At 40.3% G+C, this 21,110-nt stretch overlaps 1 protein-coding gene and 1 long non-coding RNA gene across 2 annotated transcripts; one reads left to right on the forward strand and one right to left on the reverse strand.

Moving 5' to 3' along the window:
• Window positions 1-5,053: 5,053 nt before the first annotated feature.
• On the reverse strand, window positions 5,054-6,936 carry LOC112847320 (uncharacterized). Its single transcript, XR_003220803.1, has 2 exons — window positions 6,777-6,936; window positions 5,054-5,230 (listed from the first exon to the last, which is right to left on the reverse strand). It is a non-coding gene; the product is annotated as an uncharacterized LOC112847320 (long non-coding RNA).
• Window positions 6,937-11,990: 5,054 nt separating this feature from the next.
• dld (deltaD) lies at window positions 11,991-20,816 on the forward strand. Its single transcript, XM_003439386.5, has 14 exons — window positions 11,991-12,146; window positions 13,208-13,283; window positions 13,586-13,665; window positions 13,783-13,851; window positions 14,393-14,462; window positions 15,034-15,134; window positions 15,230-15,373; window positions 15,654-15,755; window positions 15,895-16,085; window positions 16,240-16,410; window positions 16,828-17,017; window positions 18,573-18,710; window positions 19,754-19,843; window positions 19,999-20,816. The coding sequence occupies exons 1-14, from the start codon at window positions 12,108-12,110 to the stop codon at window positions 20,062-20,064; spliced, it is 1,527 nt and encodes a 508-aa protein (XP_003439434.1). The 5' UTR covers window positions 11,991-12,107; the 3' UTR covers window positions 20,065-20,816.
• Window positions 20,817-21,110: the final 294 nt, after the last annotated feature.

The following is a 21,110-nucleotide window of genomic DNA, read 5'->3' on the forward strand; positions in this document are numbered from 1 at the left end:
GTATATAAAAAAGTAAAAATAACTAAATAAGTAAATAAATTAGAAAAAGATTAAAGAACAAAAATAAAGGAGATAAGGGGGGCATGAAAATCATTAAAAGTGAGGTCTTATAAATAAGACATATAGCTTAAATAAGGGGCAAAGGGAGAAACATTCTTCTAAAAATTTATGCAATTTAATTGCCTGCGGCTTATTTATTAGATTCAGAGATTTACGCAACAGGGAAAATTCATTTTTAAGAACAAGCCATGTAGGGGGGGGGGGGGATTTGGCACATCACATTTATGAATGTAATATTTGTTGTTATAATGAGATTGTTTACTAAGAACTCAGTATTTTGTCCTTGACGATTACTCCTATTTGAATATTCTGAAAAGACCAAAAACCAACATTTGTAGACCAGGATGATATTAAGTCATGGAGAGATTTCCACAAATTTTGGAAAGTCACACACCCATAAAACATGTGCTGTGTTGTTTCCAAAGTTGTTTTACAAATATAACAATTGTCTGACACAAATTTAAATCTTTCTTTCATGAATTCATTAGAGGGGTCGATGGTTTTTGTAGTTTTAAAATGAACTTTTTTAAATTTGGGGTTTGGGAATTTTAAATATTTAGTTCTGATCAAAGAAATCTCACATTTGTTATAATCTTTTAGAATGAGTGAGCATTTTGTCCTACTTGAATATAAGGTGTTAACCAAATACTTCCTCCAAAACTGATTATTGCATTTTTCATTAACAAGGTCTGGACCATCTAATTTAATTTTACGTAAATTTGGAGTTGGTATATTTTGCGTTGATAAAAACTATCGGGATATTCTGTGAAACGTTTTTGTAGAGCTCAATTGAACCACTCATGCTATGTTTCTCATTAAACCTGTTTAATTCAAGTATATTTCTGTTTCATCCATTATATGTGTGACAGACCAAATTTGTTTTGTCATTCATTCTTCCACAAACATAGATTTCCCCCGATTCAATATCACCCTATTATTCCACAGTGGAACTTTGTGGGGACTAAAGTTATGTTTGAACATTAATCTCCAGTTTAACAAAACTTGTTGATGAACTTTGGAGAGTTTTATGAGAATTTGATATCCCCGACTTTGTTGAAAATAAGAGATATAATAAGAGGTATCAAGAACCAGATCTCATCATCATTGTTTAGCCAATTAAGCTTTAACATTCCCTTCATTATTTCAAAATCACTTGCTTTTAAACCCCCCTCTTCATAGTCTTTTATAAAGTCCCTGCTTCTGATATAGTGAAGTTTTTTCCCATATGAGATTAAAATTAATCTTATTGATTTCTTTTAATATCCTTGGTGGGATGGCTAGGGAACAAGCTGGACAGATTAATCTGGACAAAGATTCAACCTTGGTTAACATTATCCTGCCGAACAACATTAAATCTCTCTGTAGCCAATTGTTTAAAGTGTTTTTGCATTGTCAATTGTATTCTGAATATTCTTTTCTTCACTGTCAGCCATGCATTTAGTTATCCAAATTCCAAGATATTTGATTTCATTTTGACAGGTATATCATACAAGGAGGAGTGAGAACAATTATGGATACTCATGAGTTCGCATTTGTCCAGGTTCAGGCGTAGGCCAGAAGCATCAGAGAAAATCTTTATTGTGTCTAAGCCAATGGAATTTGTTGGATTTTGGAATTTGGCAATCAGTTTGCATGCTTATTCTTAGTATGGTTAACTAATTGGGATTTCAAATATGCAGTCTACTGATTTAATATAAAATTAAATATTTGGCTGAATTGTTTTATTTCCATACAGCTGAATCCTCCCCAGAAAACCAAAGCAAATGTTTTTTAAAAAATAATTTCACCTGAGTAACTGTGTTATTTAAAAGATTAGCCACAATCAGTGTCAATTTTCAGAGTTTCTTTCAGTTAGTAGCGTGTTTTGGATTCATCAGTTTAATTTTAATAAAGGAGTTTCAGAGAACTGGTCCAAAATTAGAGGTTAATAGGAGGAAGAAAACATAAAGAAATAAAATAAATTATAGCCTCCACACATTGTCTGACTTTGTGAACTGAATTATTGTACGATAATGCAGTTACAGTTTTGCTTTATGTCCATTTATCCTCCCAGTGTGGTCATGGCTGCTGCCAGCTGTCTGCTGTCTGAAGACCAGTTTCTGTGCTGCATCTGTCTGGAAGTGTTCACAGATCCAGTCAGTACACCATGTGGACACAACTTCTGCAAGAACTGCATCACTCAGCACTGGAACAGCAGTCCTCTGTGTCAGTGTCCAGTCTGTAAAAGGAAGTACTACACAAGACCCGAGCTCCATGTCAATACTTTCATCTCTGAGATGGCTGCTCAGTTCAAGCTGTCAGCTCAGCAGGAAGCCAGCAGCAGCAGCAGGAGGAGATCAGAGCAACAGTCTGCTAAACCAGGAGAAGTTCTCTGTGATGTTTGTACTGGGACCAAACTGAAGGCTCTGAAGTCCTGTCTGGTGTGTCTGACCTCCTACTGTGAGACTCACCTGCAGCCTCATCAGACTGTTTCAGGCCTGAAGAGACATCAGCTGATCGACCCTGTTAAGAACCTGGAAAGAAGGATATGTTCAAAACATGATAAACTGCTGGAGATGTTCTGCAAGTCCGATCAGATGTGTGTCTGTGTTGTGTGCTCTGTTTCAGACCACAAGCGCCATGATGTTGTTCCTCTGAAAGAGGAATACAAAGTGAAGAAGGCAGGGCTGGTGAAGAAACAGGCTGAAATTCAAGGAATGATCCTGAAGAGACTGGAGAAGGTTCAGGAGGTTAAACGCTCTGTGCAGCTCAGTAAGGAAGAGGCAGACAGAGAGCTGGAGGGGGTGTTCAGTTCTTTGCTGATTTGATGGAGTCTATAGAGATAGGTCTGAATGAGCTGACAGAGCGGTCAAAGAGAAGCAGAGAACAGCAGAGAAACAGGCTGCAGACTTCATCAAGGAGCTCGAGCAGGAAATCTTTGAGCTGACGAAGAGAAGCTCTGAGATGGATCAACTCTCAAGCTCAGAAGACCACCTCCAGTTCATCCACAACTTCTCTTCTGTGAAAACTGTTCCACCCACTAAAGACTGGACCAACACCAGTATCCATCCACCTTCATATGAAGGGATGGTGGTGAGAGCTGTGAGTCAGGTGGAGAAGAAGCTAAATGACCAGATGAAGAGTCTGTTTGAGGACGAGCTGAAGAGAGTCCAGTGGTACAGATGTTATGCCATGCTTGATCCTGATACGGTTCACCCCAGACCCCCCCAGTATAAAGGGAATGATTGTAGATGTGTTATCAAATCTGGGTTACTCTTCTGGAAGATTTTATTTTGAGGTCAAGGTTGACAAGTGGTCTACGTGGACTTTAGGAGTGACCAGAAAGGATAATGTGAAAGGACAAGTCCAGCTGAGTTCCAGCAACGGTTTCTGGACTTTATGTTTGTGCTCTGATGGGTATGTCGTTTCCACGGAGCCGGCAGTCCACCTGTCCCTGAGGTCGAAGCCTGAGAAGGTGGGCGTGTACGTCCACTACGACGAGGGTCTGGTCTGCTTTTATGACGTCAGCACTGCAGCTCTTATCTACTCCTTCTCTGACTGCTCCTTCACTGAGAAGCTCTACCTGTTCTTCAGTCCCTGTTCCAATGATGGTAATAACATCCACACTGGTGGGTTCGGCTGCGTAATACAATAAACAGAATGATAATGATGTGCACACCTTTTTATATTTATCAACTTTTTCAAGATTTTGTGTCATAATCTGTTTTATGATGTACAAGCACTTCCTTTAAGCTCCTAGGACCCAAACTCTTTCATGGCATGCATTTTGAATTCTCTTGCTATATATGGTACGTCCTGGGTCATGAAGCCAGAGTTTGAGTTTCTGTAGAATCTGAGTCTTTGATTATTATTCTATGTTCTGTTTGGTTCTTAGTTTATTATTTACTTAATTGTCCTGTCCTGTTCTGTTATGCTGAGGTTTCTGATCTGGGAGAAGCAAAAAAAAAAAAAAAAGAATTGCTTTGTTTCAGCAACTCTTGATGAAGTTTTTTGTACCAAATAACTGCAAATAAATGTCCTTTTGCAATGGAAGAAGTTGTAAGGAAGTCTGTTTGCAGCACTTCTGTTCCAGCCATCACAGATAAATAAATTCAGTGACGATCAAGAAATGGAACTGGAAGCACAAAAATGGTTAAGCTACAAACCCGTACACAAATAACATTTACCAGCATCCACAGCCATCCTCTGAACTGGCACATTACAAACACTAAACGAAAAGCATCTTTGTTCCAAAGATTTTAGTGCTTTAAAATGGTTTTTATGAAGAGTTTGTGTTTTTCTGAAAATGTGTACAATTAAAATTTTATAAAAGTCATCATAGTTTTATTTGACTGTTAGTTTTGATTATGTACAGTGCTTAAGAACTTTATCAGACCAAGTGTTTTTAAATCTGCCAAAAAGCTGTTTAAAAGAAGAAAACTGTTTGGTAGGTAAATAAACAGAATTCACATTTTATACCAAAATTTGAGCCGTCACTCACCGTACACCATCATCATTTTTGTATAAGTAGATGTTCTTTGGACAACTGAATGACCATGAACCTAAAAGTATTTCATGTATTTAATTGCAAACATTGTTTTGTCTTTGTTGCTGTTGTGTCATTTTCCTTTCACATATTTTCCTATAAAAGGAACGCGGTGGTGATGTCAGGAGGATTGGTTATCCACAGGAACTCCACACACTTGACCATCAGTTGATCAAAAGGAAGAAGAGGTTCAATGAACGCAAAGGTGTCCCAAAGACTCACTGGATTTATCTGTACAGTGAACTTGAGATGACCACCAACACTGGCATACACATTCACAGTGTGTATCAGTGTTGTTGTAGTGTGAAGATGTGGTTCAAGGGTCAATATTTACCAATAAACTTAAACAATAAGTTTTAATGAAAGAATCATGTTGTCATAAAACCTTGAGCCAGAGATATTTGTAAGGAGAAAGGATTTCTTCATGTTTTGAGGAAGTGCTGAAGACTGAAGTGACACAACTTCAACTTTATGAATGACACTGATTGATTTTATTATTTTGATATGATGTTGCATTTATTAATGATGGCTGCTGCTCCTGTCTCTTCCATCAGGTGAAGAATGCTGCTCATGCTCGTCCGGCAGGTCCTGCTTCTCCGGTCGCTTCTCCAGCCGCTCCTGCTCCTCCTTCAGTTCCTGTTGCTCCTGCATGAACAGGAAAAACGCGTGGGAGCAGCGCCCTCTCGCATATGCGCGAAAGGGCGCTGCTCCACGGGCGCACGAGATTACCCACTCTGAGCCCTTCCTGCACGCGTGCAAGAGCGCGCCACGCCCACGCCACCACGCAATCCAGTCCACCTCTCAAACACGCACCAGATTACACCACTCCGAGCTCCTCGTGCACGCGCGAGAGAGTGCGCCACAACCAGCCACCACTCAATCCGGGCCACCTCTCACACGCGCACTGAGGAAAGGTCCATAACCTGGTCGGGAGGGGGATTCAGGAGGTTCAACGCTGGAACGTTGAACCTCACACTCTGAGCTACTCCTGCACGCGCGCAAGAGGGTGCCACACCCAGCCCACCACTCAATCCGGGCCACCTCTTGCACGCGCACAAGATTAGGCCACTCGGAGCTCGTCCAGCAAATGGGCGAGAGGGGCCACACCCAGCCCACTCCTCAATCCGGGCCACCTCTCACAAACCCACCGAGGAACGATCCATAACCTGGTCCGGGAGGGGGGGAGGAGGTTCAACGTTCCAGCGTTGAACCTCACACTCCGAGCTCCTCCTGCACGCGCGCAAGAGAGTGCCACAATGGCCCATCTCTCGCACACGCAACAAGATTACGCCACTCCGAGCCCCTCCTACACGCGCGCGAGAGGGGGCCACACCCAGCCCACCACTCAATCCGGGCCACCTCTCGCACGCGCATCAGATTACACCACTCCGAGCTGCTCCTGCACGCGCACAGGATTACACCACTCCCACGCCACAAAAACACTCCGGTCCCCTCCACACTGAGTTTAGAAAAGTTTAACATTAACGTGGACACTGCATGTCCCCTTAATATTTCCACTTTAGCAAATGTCACTTGCTGAGCGGTCCTTACTGCACTCTTCAAAAGGTTTCAATCTATTAATAATATGACAACATTCATTTGAACAAATGACATTCTAATTAAAATAATCGACCTGGTTTATGGCACAAATCTCACTTTTTTTTTATGAAATAAAATTTAAACACACACACACACACACACACACACACGCACACACACAGAGACGCATAGTTTCTGTAGCCAAACAACAAAAGATAAAATATCCTAAGAAACATTTTCATTCCTCTTTGTTAGATTTTAGCAGTTACTCAGAGTCTAGCAGTAGGCAGGAAAATGAAAACAAACGTGGTTTGTGTAAGAACAGGCTGTAAGATAGTACTTGCTTTGTCATATCACACTAAATGGATTACAGAATGTGAGCACCCATGTACAAATGCCTCTATCTACTAAGCCAAACTTATTTACTTCAGTAAAATTATTAATAATCCAGTAAGATAATACACGCAAAGACTTGCTGAAGTAGTATATATACTAGTATATATACTACTTCAGCAAGTTGTCTTTTGTAACCGTTGTGTAAAAACCTGTACAAGTCTCTACTGTGTTTAGAAAAGTTTAACATTGACGTGGACACTACATGTCCCCTTAAAATTTCCACTTTAGCAAATGTCACTTGCCAAGCGGTCCTTACCTTAGGGAATAATCTTTTTTTCCTTTTCTTTCCTCTCCTCTCTTTTTCTCCTCTGTAATCCACAGCAAAGTGTATGTAAATCCTGCAAGCACTTTTCAAAATGTTTCATTCTATTAATGTTGCGATGACAACATTCATTTGAACAAAAACCATTCTAAAGGCGTCTGACACATTTGCTAAGCTCCACCCCCGGTTGATGTTGAGAAGAAATAATCAACCTGGTTTCTAGATTTCAAAATGTCATGTTTTTGTCATCTAAAGCTAAAGCCTACTATTGTCACAAGGGGGCGCTCTGATGCAGTTTTTCGTTACGATGTCCTTATGTCTTGTGCGCGGAAGCATTGTTTTTTTTTCACTTTTAAAAACTTTATTTAGAGCAAAGACAATGACAATCTCAAACAAACAGTGAATCATTGAATCTTTCACAACATATCACACCTTTTTTTTCTTAATCAGAGGATTATTGCAGCATTGTAGTTGGTATGTCACAGTCAAACTAACAATAATTGTAACTAAGTATATAAAAAAAGTAAAAATAACTAAATAAGTAAATAAATTAGAAAAAGATTAAAGAACAAAAATAAAGGAGATAAGGGGGGCATGAAAATCATTAAAAGTGAGGTCTTATAAATAAGACATATAGCTTAAATAAGGGGCAAAGGGAGAAACATTCTTCTAAAAAATTTATGCAATTTAATTGCCTGCGGCTTATTTATTAGATTCAGAGATTTACGCAACAGGGAAAATTCATTTTTAAGAACAAGCCATGAAGGGGGGGGATTTGGCACATCAGCATTTATGAATGTAATATTTTGTTGTTATAATGAGATTGTTTACTAAGAACTCAGTATTTTTGTCCTTGACGATTACTCCTATTTGAATATTCTGAAAAGACCAAAAACCAACATTTGTAGACCAGGATGATATTAAGTCATGGAGAGATTTCCACAAATTTTGGAAAGTCACCCATAAAACATGTGCTGTGTTGTTTCCAAAGTTGTTTTACAAATATAACAATTGTCTGACACAAATTTAAATCTTTCTTTCATGAATTCATTAGAGGGGTCGATGGTTTTTGTAGTTTTAAAATGAACTTTTTTAAATTTGGGGGTTTGGGAATTTTAAATATTTAGTTCTGATCAAAGAAATCTCACATTTGTTATAATCTTTTAGAATGAGTGAGCATTTTGTCCTACTTGAATATAAGGTGTTAACCAAATACTTCCTCCAAAACTGATTATTGCATTTTTCATTAACAAGGTCTGGACCATCTAATTTAATTTTACGTAAATTTGGAGTTGGTATATTTTGCGTTGATAAAAACTATCGGGATATTCTGTGAAACGTTTTTGTAGAGCTCAATTGAACCACTCATGCTATGTTTCTCATTAAACCTGTTTAATTCAAGTATATTTCTGTTTTCATCCATTATATGTGTGACAGACCAAATTTGTTTTGTCATTCATTCTTCCACAAACATAGATTTCCCCCGATTCAATATCACCCTATTATTCCACAGTGGAACTTTGTGGGGACTAAAGTTATGTTTGAACATTAATCTCCAGTTTAACAAAACTTGTTGATGAACTTTGGAGAGTTTTATGAGAATTTGATATCCCCGACTTTGTTGAAAATAAGAGATATAATAAGAGGTATCAAGAACCAGATCTCATCATCATTGTTTAGCCAATTAAGCTTTAACATTCCCTTCATTATTTCAAAATCACTTGCTTTTAAACCCCCCTCTTCATAGTCTTTTATAAAGTCCCTGCTTCTGATATAGTGAAGTTTTTTCCCATATGAGATTAAAATTAATCTTATTGATTTCTTTTAATATCCTTGGTGGGATGGCTAGGGAACAAGCTGGACAGATTAATCTGGACAAAGATTCAACCTTGGTTAACATTATCCTGCCGAACAACATTAAATCTCTCTGTAGCCAATTGTTTAAAGTGTTTTTGCATTTGTCAATTGTATTCTGAATATTCTTTTCTTCACTGTCAGCCATGCATTTAGTTATCCAAATTCCAAGATATTTGATTTCATTTTTGACAGGTATATCATACAAGGAGGAGTGAGAACAATTATGGATACTCATGAGTTCGCATTTGTCCAGGTTCAGGCGTAGGCCAGAAGCATCAGAGAAAATCTTTATTGTGTCTAAGCCAAATGGAATTTGTTGGATTTTGGAATTTGGCAATCAGTTTGCATGCTTATTCTTAGTATGGTTAACTAATTGGGATTTCAAATATGCAGTCTACTGATTTAATATAAAATTAAATATTTGGCTGAATTGTTTTATTTCCATACAGCTGAATCCTCCCCAGAAAACCAAAGCAAATGTTTTTTAAAAAATAATTTCACCTGAGTAACTGTGTTATTTAAAAGATTAGCCACAATCAGTGTCAATTTTCAGAGTTTCTTTCAGTTAGTAGCGTGTTTTGGATTCATCAGTTTAATTTTAATAAAGGAGTTTTCAGAGAACTGGTCCAAAATTAGAGGTTAATAGGAGGAAGAAAACATAAAGAAATAAAATAAATTATAGCCTCCACACATTGTCTGACTTTTGTGAGCTGAATTATTGTACGATAATGCAGTTACAGTTTTTGCTTTATGTCCATTTATCCTCCCAGTGTGGTCATGGCTGCTGCCAGCTGTCTGCTGTCTGAAGACCAGTTTCTGTGCTGCATCTGTCTGGAAGTGTTCACAGATCCAGTCAGTACACCATGTGGACACAACTTCTGCAAGAACTGCATCACTCAGTACTGGAACAGCAGTCCTCTGTGTCAGTGTCCAGTCTGTAAAAGGAAGTACTACACAAGACCCGAGCTCCATGTCAATACTTTCATCTCTGAGATGGCTGCTCAGTTCAAGCTGTCAGCTCAGCAGGAAGCCAGCAGCAGCGGAGGAGAAAACAGAGGATGAAATTCAGGAGATGATCCAGAAAAGAAAGATTAAAATTGGGGAAATGAAACACTCTGTGCTGCTCAGTAAGAAAGAGGCAGACAGAGTGACAGCAGAAGGTGTTCAGATCTTCACATCTTTAATAGAGTTTGCAAAGAGCAGCATGAAAGAGCCGATCAAGACAATTGAAGACCAGCAGAGAACAGCAGAGAAACAGGCTGAAGGCCACATGAAGGAGATAAAGCAGGAGATTTCTGAACTTATGCAGAAAAGCTCTGAGGTGGAGCAGCTCACCCACCCTGAAGACATCCTTCACCTCATCCAGAGTTTATCTTCCGTGAAAGCTGCTGTCCCCACCAAAGACTGGACCAACATCAGTTTGGATGGTGGGGAGAATTATAAATCAGGTGGAGAGGAATCTCAGAAGTGAGTTAAGTAGAGTGACTGAGGCTGAGCTGAAGAGGGGGTTACACAGTTAAGTTAAAATTTAACCCTGATTTTGTCCCTGATTCAGTTCAACCCAAAGCTCCCCAGTCTGCGAATGGTAATTGTATATGTGTTTTGTCAAACCAGGGTTTCTCTTCTCAAAGATTTTACTTTGAGGTTAATGTTAAAACCCATCGTACATGGACAGTAGGAGTGGCCAGATATGTGAGCAACCTGAAGAGAGAAAGCACCAAACTGAGCCCTGAAAATGGTTACTGGACTGTTTGCTCGGGGCCATGGTGATCAGTTGATCCATCTGTGAATTTAAGAACTGAGAAAGTGGGAGTGTTAATAGATTATGATGAAGGCCTGATCATTTTTTATGACATTCATGGTGTAGCTCTTATTCACTCATTAATTGGCTGCTCTTTCACCTAGAAACTCTACCTGTTCTCCAGTTCCTACCAAAATAATGGAGTTCAAATCCACACCGGTAAATGTTTGATATCATAGATAAGTGTCCTAAAAGGTGTTCTAAAATAAATCTACATAAATAAGGGGAAAAAAGAGTTTTTGCTATTTGAATTGTTTTATTTTACACCCGTGAACCTCCCAACAACTGCCACAGGTTTGTATTAAGATGAACATTTTTGATGATGACATTTTGTGATTTACACTGTTGAGAACCTATGAAAATGTTTTAATACAATCTAAAATAGAAAACTTTCATTTTGGAGGCAGTTTCACTGACAAAGATACAATTTATACACCGTAAAATATAACCTATAAATATAATACATGTGGGGTAGTTGAGGAGGGAAAGGTTAATCCACTTAGTTAAGACTTGCATGTGTATATCTGGGTTGCTTTTTTAAAATATTATATATTATAAATCTAAGCTTCAATAAAGTGATTTTTTAAGTGTTTTGTGTGTTAATTTAACTCAATCATCTCACATCTTCTACAATGATTTCAGCAGGTGGTTTAAAGAGCTAAATGTCTCCACCTAGTGGAGTTTATCCCACACTGATAAATGTGCCCCTGCCTTTACATCTCTGACACTTTATTTGTCTCATAGAAGCAACTTGTGCAAAAGTTGAAAACCTCTGTTTCTTCTCTGTGACGCCACATTTCTGCTGATGTGTTGATTCAGATATTAAAACAACGATGCAGAAATGCTCATGTTAAACGAATTCACACTTAATTTTCCGATTGTGTGCCTTTAGCATCATCTTTCTGTGATGTTACATTCTTTGTTGGGCTGCTTGTTACAGCTGCAGTGGACATTTTCCCCTAGTTTTTTGTGAGCATGGGGGATTGTGCAAAATTTACAGTTAACATATGGCAATTTGCAGACCAGATTAAAATTCGCAAAGGCTTCGATTTTGTCATTTCCTTTTAGAAATGACTTTTAGATAAGGCATGAACTGAGTGGCTGTAAATCAAACAAAAGTTCTCCCCACTCCTAAATCCTGTCCTGTCTGGCAGCTTTTGCAATCAAAATTAGGATCTGTTGAACCAAATACATTTTGCTTTTCCAGGATGAGCTCTATAAATATAGGCTTCTCTTGTTTCTATTATCTTTATTTATTCATTTCTTCAAAACCTTCACCAATTTAATGTCCGTGACGTAGATTTTCTTATTTGTATGTCTGATTTTATTGTGAAGCACTTTGTGATTTTTATCTGTGAAATGTGCTATATAAATAAATTTTATTTACTTTTACTTTACTAAGACCAACTTACTCACGGTAGCAAACTTTCAATATTCAAACTTATATATATATATATATATATATATATATATATCTGTAAAATTTGTTTTAAAATGATTTTGTTTTAAAAAATAACATTTGTTTACCCTTCGCAAACTTTGACGTGTAATAGATGCGACCCGGAGGAGTTTTCTGTTTGGACCCATACTGCGCTTGCGCAATGATAGGAGTCCTTGGCTGCTCGGCCTGCTGTAGGTTACGGATCCAGTGAGGGTACACCGACAAAATGCAGAGCTGGACACAGTTATACCGCTCCCTGGCCACGGTAAGCATTCATATTATTTTCGCTATAACCAGTATGCGAAACCCGGATGTGTCGTAAACTGTCCTGCGTGCTGCAGATCTAGAGGATAGGGGAAATTTTAGACCTGCGGCCCACACCTGGCTAGCTACTCGGCTAACAGCAGAAGGCGAACCAGACTGTACTGGAAAAAACATGCAATTTGGAGTTGTTGTGGTTATCGATGTCTAAACACGTTGCTTGATTTTCAGTTGATGTGTTACCTATTCATATACCTTTTTCCTTTTAATTCGGCATGAGTTAGACTAACAACCTTCCCCACATTTAAACTAAATCACGACTTTTCTGGTTAAATATTGCTGCAGTATTTTGAAGTAAAACCTGCAATGAAAAGAATCGTGATATTTGTATTCTGCTAATATTAAAAGGGCTTAAATCACACAAAGCTAGAAGAAAAGCATCTAGGTTCTATGACTTGGCAGTTGACATTTCCCACTCTGGTGTCGTGTTAGCTCGCTTAGCTGTTTAGCAGCGGTTGCCTAACTCTTAATTTATGTCGTAAGCTCAGCTGTTGTCTCACAGCTTCAGGGCGAGCATCCCGATTATTCCGAATTGTTTCGGGGCTTTTAGAAGCTTTGCGACTCTATAACACTTAAATAGTAGTTATTTGCTAACTTGGTAGTCTGCTAAAGGGGAAAGTTTCAGAGTTGCTAGTGGACAGGCTGAGGGTGTCCTTGCTGAAAGCTGGCACTGCAACAGCAAACCAGCTGAATGTGGTACAATTCCATGAAAACAAGTGCATGAGTCTAAATATTAAAATTTAAATTTTAGTTTAGTAGTTGAGTTTGCTCCTTCGTGACTCACTAGGCTTCAGTATCTGAGTATGCAGCTTTAAAAGGAAATAGTAGTGACGTAAATAGAAATTTTTAAGCAGCAGATTACTGAAGTGAGAGAAGCCACTGAAGACAGATACTTTTAGTTTGCAAAGTTGGCTTGTGATGCACTATAACATTGTTTTTGTGTTGCATTGCCTAGTTGTATTGTGCATGTGTATTTTCTAACTGTGCATTTTGTTTGCTTCACAGCGGAGCCACCACCTGCCCTGCAAAGTGCACGGAGCTGCAGCGCTGTCTGTTCGGACCTACGCTGACAAAGCAGCAAGTACGATTGTGCTGTAAATCTTATCATAGGACTTTATTTATGGCACAGTGTTTACTGAACTGTAGCCACATGTTTGTGCAGTTTGATCTCTGATGTTTGTATCAAAGCAGTCTCATAATTCAGACTTGCAGAGAGTCTCAGGTGCTGGATTTGGGTGGGGATAGGACTTCATGGACTATGTAAAGAGGGGTGGTAGAGAGCTTGCATTAAAATGTTCATTTACATACACCAGACTTTAATCATGTAGTTTTGCTCTGGTGGCGTAAAGTCATGCTAAAAGCTGCTGTGTTGCCTCTCTGCAGTTGATGCAGACGTCACAGTGGTGGGCTCCGGTCCAGGAGGCTATGTCGCTGCAATCAAAGCTGCACAGCTCGGCTTCAAGGTAACCCACCTGCCCAACAGATATCCTGCTGTCTAAACAGATCCCACAGATGGTCACAAGTGGAAGTTTTTGGTGAATAATGAATCCCCTGTCTCTAAATTTGTTATTCTTTGACAGACAGTGTGTGTCGAGAAAAATCCCACACTCGGCGGGACTTGTCTCAATGTCGGCTGCATCCCCTCGAAGGTAACAAACTGCTTTTAATCTCCACAAATTCACAGGTTTGTTTGTAAGAGGTTTGATCAGTATGATCGTTTTACAGAGGAAGGAGAGATACCAAGGATGTTTTTATCTTGGGTTTGGTTTTTCTTTCAGAACTTGTACACCTTTAGTATAAAAGTAATCCAGTGACGGTTGTCTATCCATAGATATATTATAAAGGGTAAATGCTTCCATGGAACACATTTGAGTAGTACAGACAAAAATTTTGCCAGAAAGAACAGCAGCACATACCGGTAGCATCTTTTTATTGTCTTGATGAATTCAAAAATAAGCCAATACTTCTGGGTTTAGCCAAACAGAGTGGGAAAAACATTTTCAACTTCATAATAACGACTAAATTTCACAGAGAGAGGAAAGCAGAACAATCTTCACCTAAAAAGAACTTTTCAGTTTGGTGATAAGCACTGAACGTAAGATTGATTAAACTATATTGAATCCGTAAAATGACGTAAACGTGTATAAAGTCATTCCTCCAGCTGAATAAGCTGCTGTTTTGTTTCTGCAGGCTCTGCTGAACAACTCCTACTTGTACCACTTGGCTCATGGGAAGGACTTTGAAAGCAGAGGCATCGAAAGTAAGAATCACCATCAGGCTTTAAAGGGAACATTTTGTGTAGCTTACTGATCCTTAAAGGGGGCTTATTCTGCTCATTTCCAGCTACATGTTATAATTTTGAGCTCTAGTAGAGCTTTGCATGATTCAAAGTTCAAAATAATCCTTCTTTATGTCATAGAGGTTTTTGTGCTGCCCCTCAGTTAATCCTGTCAGAAACAAGCTGTGTTAGCTCTCCTCGCTTTAAGCCAACCCTCTTATGATTGGATGCCCCTCATAAAAAAAGGTTTGACCAGCAGTACATGCTCTGTGTGCCTGAAATGACTATAGTAGAGAAATCCATTGTCTTAACCTTTCAAGTAGATTTTTTTTAGCCAAGATTACACTGAAGGTCATTATTTGCAGCATTAGCCATATTTAATATAAGCATATACGTTATTATAACACTTGTGTCTGTATTCCTTAGTATTGGATGCTGATGGCACAGAACATGTGTTTTCGACAATACACTTTAATTGAATGTAACTTGTTTTTCCATCGATTTCTTAGTTTGACATTGTGACCGCATTGACAATAAAGTCTTTGTCTCTCAGTTTCAGGCATCTCGTTGAACCTGGAGAAGATGATGGCTCAGAAGAGCGGGGCTGTCAAAGCGCTGACCGGAGGAATCGCACATTTATTCAAGCAGAACAAAGTCAGTCTTCCCTCTCTGCCTTAGTGCTTGTTTACACAGGTGTTACATCTGAACCACTTTTAACAGTGTCTGTGGTGTGGCATCACTCCTCACAGGTTACCCACGTTAATGGTTTTGGAAGGTTAACTGGGAAGAACCAAGTGACCGCCACAACAGCTGATGGTACCGAGCAGGTCATCAACACCAAGAACATCCTCATCGCCACAGGCTCAGAGGTCACGCCCTTTCCAGGCATCCAGGTATGAGAATTTGTGACCTGTTCATACTTCCATTTCACTAGTTGCAGGTTTTTTGCTTGTCGTATTCACCAAAGGAGGTGGAGGAGGCGAGGAAGGTACATGAAGAGAGGAGTCAGTGCTGCAGATGTCTAACAAAAGGCGTCCTCGTCTCAAGAGCCTCATGTCTCACACATGTCACCCCCTCCTTTCATCCCTCCATAAAAACTCACATGCACTTGGTTTTTAAAGGATAATTCTGGGTTGATTTTTAAAAGAAGTGTGTTCAAATATGTTTCTTTAGATTGATGAAGAGACCATCGTGTCGTCGACAGGAGCTCTTTCTCTGAAGAAAGTACCAGAGGAGCTGATTGTGATCGGAGCTGGAGTCATCGGGGTGGAGCTGGTCAGCATCACTATAGACTGATTCACCCACAAACACATGATTATGTCGACTACATCTGCAACATTTCCTGCCTCAGCTCAGTTTCTTTAGAAAGTCGAGTTGCACTTGTCAGACGTGTGTTTGTCCTGCCATCCTGCAGGGGTCAGTGTGGCAGCGTCTGGGTGCCAAGGTCACAGCGGTGGAGTTCCTGGGCCACGTGGGTGGTATGGGCATCGACATGGAAATCTCAAAGAACTTCCAGCGCATCCTGCAGAAGCAGGGCCTCAAGTTCAAGCTCGGCACCAAAGTCATGGGAGCAACCAAGAGGCCCGATGGCAAGATCGATGTGGCGTGAGTGGAAAAACCAGACTCAAGCTTTCAGGACTCTCTTTGATGCATTTTCTTTTGGGCCATGTTTTACCCATGTGCTATCTAAACTCGTGAAATTTGAAATATGGCTGGGGAGCTTTGTCATGTAACCACGTGGGTATTATGTGTGTTTCAGAGTGGAGGCGGCAGCTGGAGGGAAGAGCGAGACTCTGACATGTGACGTGCTGCTGGTCTGCATCGGCAGACGACCTTTCACCCAGAACCTGGGCCTAGACACTGTCGGCATCGAGCTAGACAACAGGGGTCGCATCCCCGTCAACAACCGCTTCCAGACCAAAGTCCCCAGGTACCACTGAGCTCAGGCTGCCGAATTTAAGCTAAAATGACCCGATAGAATCTCTGAAAGCAGACTTACCAATTTGGTGCATCCTCACCAGTTTACCCCTGCGAAAATTTTGTGTCCAATTTAAAAAGTATTAAAATCTCTAAAAAATAGTAAGCACAAATAGATTAATGTAAAAATGTCATTAGTGTTAGTAACAGGAGAAATAAAGTAACAAGTCTGTTACGAAAAGACCTTTGATCGCATCACTGGGATGCTCTGTTGCTCTGTAAGAGAACCTCTCTATGTATTTATGTAGCTGCTGAAGTCCTGGGTCAGTAAATGACCCAGACCAAAAAAAATAAATTATATGTATCCCTCCTTGCAAAAGATGGCTCAGTGACATTTGTTCCGTCTTTGCTTCTTCTTCTCCTCTTTTAGCATTTATGCCATCGGTGACGTGGTCGCCGGGCCGATGTTGGCCCACAAGGCCGAGGACGAGGGCATCATCTGCGTGGAGGGCATGGCGGGCGGCGCTGTGCACATTGACTATAACTGCGTCCCTTCCGTCATCTACACGCACCCCGAGGTGGCCTGGGTGGGCAAGAGCGAGGAGCAGCTCAAAGAGGAGGTGAGAGTTGGGGAGGTGTTTGCTTCCAGCACGATGCATAGCTAGCTCTCTGGGTGCAGCGTTTGTCAGGGTTTTAATAGTTTTGCAATTTTCATTAGTTTTTATTTTTATTTCGTTTTGACTTCAGATTTTCAATTTTATATTAGTTTTAATTAGTTTTTACCAATTGTTTGCTAGTTTAGTTTAGTTTTTATTTTTTGGAAAATCCTTAGTTTCAGTTTAGTTTTGATTAGTTTCAGTTATAGTTTTAGTTGTGTTTGCAATAAAGTGTAACAAAATCCCAGTTTCATCATATCAGTCATGCTCTTCTGCTTATCCTTGGGTATGTTGCTATTCCAGCTACCATACCCTGCACCCTGGACAGGTCACCTGTCTGTCGCAGGACTAACACGCAGAGACAGACAACTCACATTCCCACCTATGGGTTCTTTAAATAAATAAATAAATAAATTAGGGCAGATGAACAACCGTTGATACCAGGCAACTATAAAATGTATATCTTGGCCTCAATGAGACTATTAACTCTTGCAGCACCGGGTGTTAAGGCAATTGACTCACACAGTTATGTAGATATCCCAGTCCTGTTGTCTCGGGATGCATCACGCTGCCTTGCCTGGGGTTAGCTTCTGTTTCTGGGGATGAGGGTTGAGTGTGCTCCCTTACCTTCTCCAGGTAAGCTAGGTTAACCTTCTTGTGTGAGCTTTTCAAGTGCACTTTAAGGTTTGTGGGATTTTTTTCCCTTTAGAAATGTCCCTCATAATTTGTCTCTTTCCACTACAAGACACTTGCTTTATCCAAAACACAGTCATATTCAAAGTAATCCCAAATTGGACTCTGGCGCTTTCTCCAGACTTTTCCTGACATGATTCTGCGCGTGGACGGAGCAGCAACACAGACGACTCGACTAATGTACTGCCACCTGCTGGCATAATGAGACACAGCAAGAAAAAAACCTGGAAACTAAACTTCATTTTCACCCTTGACTATTGTATGACACGCACACATCAACGAAAACTAAACGCATTTTTGCTATAAATTCAGTTAATTTTAGTTAGTTTTGTGAACACTCATTACAGTTTTAGTTAGTTTTCCTTTTTTTGTTTTTGTTTTTATTTTTATTTCCGTTAACGAAAATGTTTTTTCACTTCTAGTTTTCGTTATTTCGTTAGTTTTCGTTAACGATAATAACCTTGGCGTTTGTCACTAAAGGAAATGTCACTAAACCGTCATAGCAGAGATCATGCACAAAGTAGCCATGCAGCATAAAGTGCTTTAAATATAAATATGTGTCTCTGTTAAAACTAAGCTGCTTCAGACATTGACATCAGCCACCTGGTGGTGATATTTCCCAACATTTCAATCCAGATCCAAGCCAAAAGAAAGGTTTCATCCTGGTTGTTTGTGCTTATTTATAATGTACAAGTGACAAACACACACGTGATGGCCTCGAAGCGTCCCATAAGTTGAGAAAAGTGTGTGAAAAGTGCAACATTTAAAACTAATATTTCTGTGTCATATCACTTCAGTCTGAATCCTCCTCTCCTCTCCTCTACAGGGCGTCCCGTTTAAAGTCGGCAAATTCCCCTTTGCAGCCAACAGCCGAGCCAAAACCAATGCCGACACCGACGGCCTGGTGAAGATCCTCAGCCACAAGGAGACCGACAGGATGTTGGGAGCTCACATCCTTGGATCTGTAAGAACGTCGTCCTAAACACAGACAAAGTACTGCCAGACTCGGTCCTGCTTTGAATACAAAGCTGATAAATCAGTGAAAACAGTCTTGAGTTCATCAGCCTCCTTTGGACCCGCGTTAGCCTTAAATGTAAAAACACCTGTGTGGGTGGACCGGGTGTTAATGGGCTCAGACGGTCTCTGTAAAGGATCATCTACCCAATCAAATAGACATTGAGCCACGTGGGAGGATGATGATGATGATGGAATCGAGTGTTTACAGCTTTGGAGTGTTTATGTAGAATATCATCCTCCTATGAAAATGGCAGTTAACGGTTTTTGTGTCTGTCTTATTACTGCATCTGTCCTAATAAACACTAACCCCAGACAGACGCATGTGAGTGCTGTAAAACCATCAGGCTGGCTCTCAATGAACACACTTCCCCGTTAATGACCTGTAACTGTGTCAGAGGCAAGAATCCATGTTTGTACAGCTCAGATTAGACTTGCAGTAACTCTGAGGCGACAGTAAAGCAGATATTTGTCAGTGCAAAGATCCGAGGAGGATAAGTGCAGGTGGACTGACTGACATTCATGGTGACCCTGTTCCATGGAGTGTCCGGATCTCTGTTAACATCTCTGTTGGTCCTTTATGAGACCAGAAACTTCTTAGTGGAACACGGCTTTCCTTAAAGCTCTCAGTTACATGCACAATTACGTTTTTGTTTCATGGTTCTGAATGTGTCTCAAACTCCTCCTTAAATTTGCTGGACAGTCTTAGACAGAAGATGGGTGCAGTGAACCCATGTGTAAAAAAAAAAAAAAATGGACATGATCCGGAACAAGGGACTGTTTTTTCTCAGGCAGTCATTACTTTTCCATCACAGGGATAAGTGCCTGAATTAAGTGGCCAAGTTTGCTACTGTGTTTGTCTTTCTGCCCATTTGATTGTAATTATCTGACAAGTAAAATTGCTTCCTGGAAAGTTAATTGTTGTAACAGACCATGTGAAGCTCTTGCTGTTTACAGACCTGCTAAACCAGACACTGCTGTGTTTCTCTGCAGGGCGCAGGAGAGATGATCAACGAAGCTGCTTTGGCCATGGAGTACGGCGCCTCCTGCGAGGACGTCGCCAGAGTCTGCCACGCCCATCCGGTGCGTTCTCTTCATCACACACGACACAGCATAGTGCACATGCACAGTTCTTAGTTTATCTTGTAGTAAAGATATGAGAAATTACACAACACATGATGAGTCCTGTTGCACCGTGACCTCTTTCAAACGTCTTTCTCGTTGTCCTCCTCCTGCAGACGGTGTCAGAGGCGTTCAGAGAAGCCAACTTGGCCGCCTCCTTCGGCAAAGCCATCAACTTCTGAGCCGCCAGCCGCTGTCGCACCTTCAACGGACACGACAGCAGAGAAACGGGAAGCTGCGTGTCTGCTTCAAAAACCTTCTGACTTTGACCCACCTGGGATCCTCAGTGTTCATCCAGACTGTACCAGTTTAGCTCTAACGTTATTTAAATGTTCAATAAAATGATAAATGGGTTGTTTGGTGGGTAAATAAACACTGACTGCTGTCAGGCTTTTTGTTTTCCACACATAGTTTAAAAGATCTCAGCAGAGCATTATGCACTCATTTGCAGGTCAGAGGGAGAGATGAATATTATTTTGGCTGTTTTGTTTGTGCAAGCAGAAGGGGATGTCTCTGTGTTGTTTTACAGCATGGAGGAATTTAACAAATCTGATGGGTAATCAGAGCAGGAAACTGGAGCTGCTCGAAGATTCACATCTGCAGGTTTTCAATTTTAAGATGGATTTCTGGCTCATCTCAAATCGGTGACATCAAGCCGGTGTGGTGGTGGTTAAGTTTATATTTCTTTCATGTTCACTCAGACTGATGTCACAGATTTGTGCAGAAAAAGATGTGTGATGAGAATGAATGTAGCTCAGCTGCTGCTTCCTGTGTAACTAAAGTACTGAAGGACTCTTTTAGGTCAACATCAGCTCACATTTGGAGGGGAGCTGCTGATAGTTGCCAGGTGACTGTTTCCTACTCAAATTACTCTGCTGTGATTCGTTCTGGCCTGTATCTCACCATCTTAACCAATAAAGGCAGTTAAATCAGACACCGCTGTGCAGCTTCATGTGCCGACATTATTTTTGAAGCAACTTTCAGTGCAGATAGCAGCTCTTACACTGGATGATGTAGATGGGCAGTGTGAAACTAAATGGGGAATGCTTATAGATGTTAGCTAAAACAACAATATATGTCATACTAATTTGTTCTGCTTTTGTTAAGTTATGCAGTGCAGTGCGGGTAGATTAGCAACATCTGAAAATCATGTCCTTGCAAAAGAAGAATTCCAGCAGCCCTGAGAGATGCTTCTGGCCCTTCAGCTGATGCATCTAACCTCATCAGT

Source organism: Oreochromis niloticus, linkage group LG7 (assembly GCF_001858045.2).
Source record: "Oreochromis niloticus isolate F11D_XX linkage group LG7, O_niloticus_UMD_NMBU, whole genome shotgun sequence".
In the NCBI taxonomy this organism is placed as follows: Eukaryota; Metazoa; Chordata; class Actinopteri; order Cichliformes; family Cichlidae; genus Oreochromis; species Oreochromis niloticus.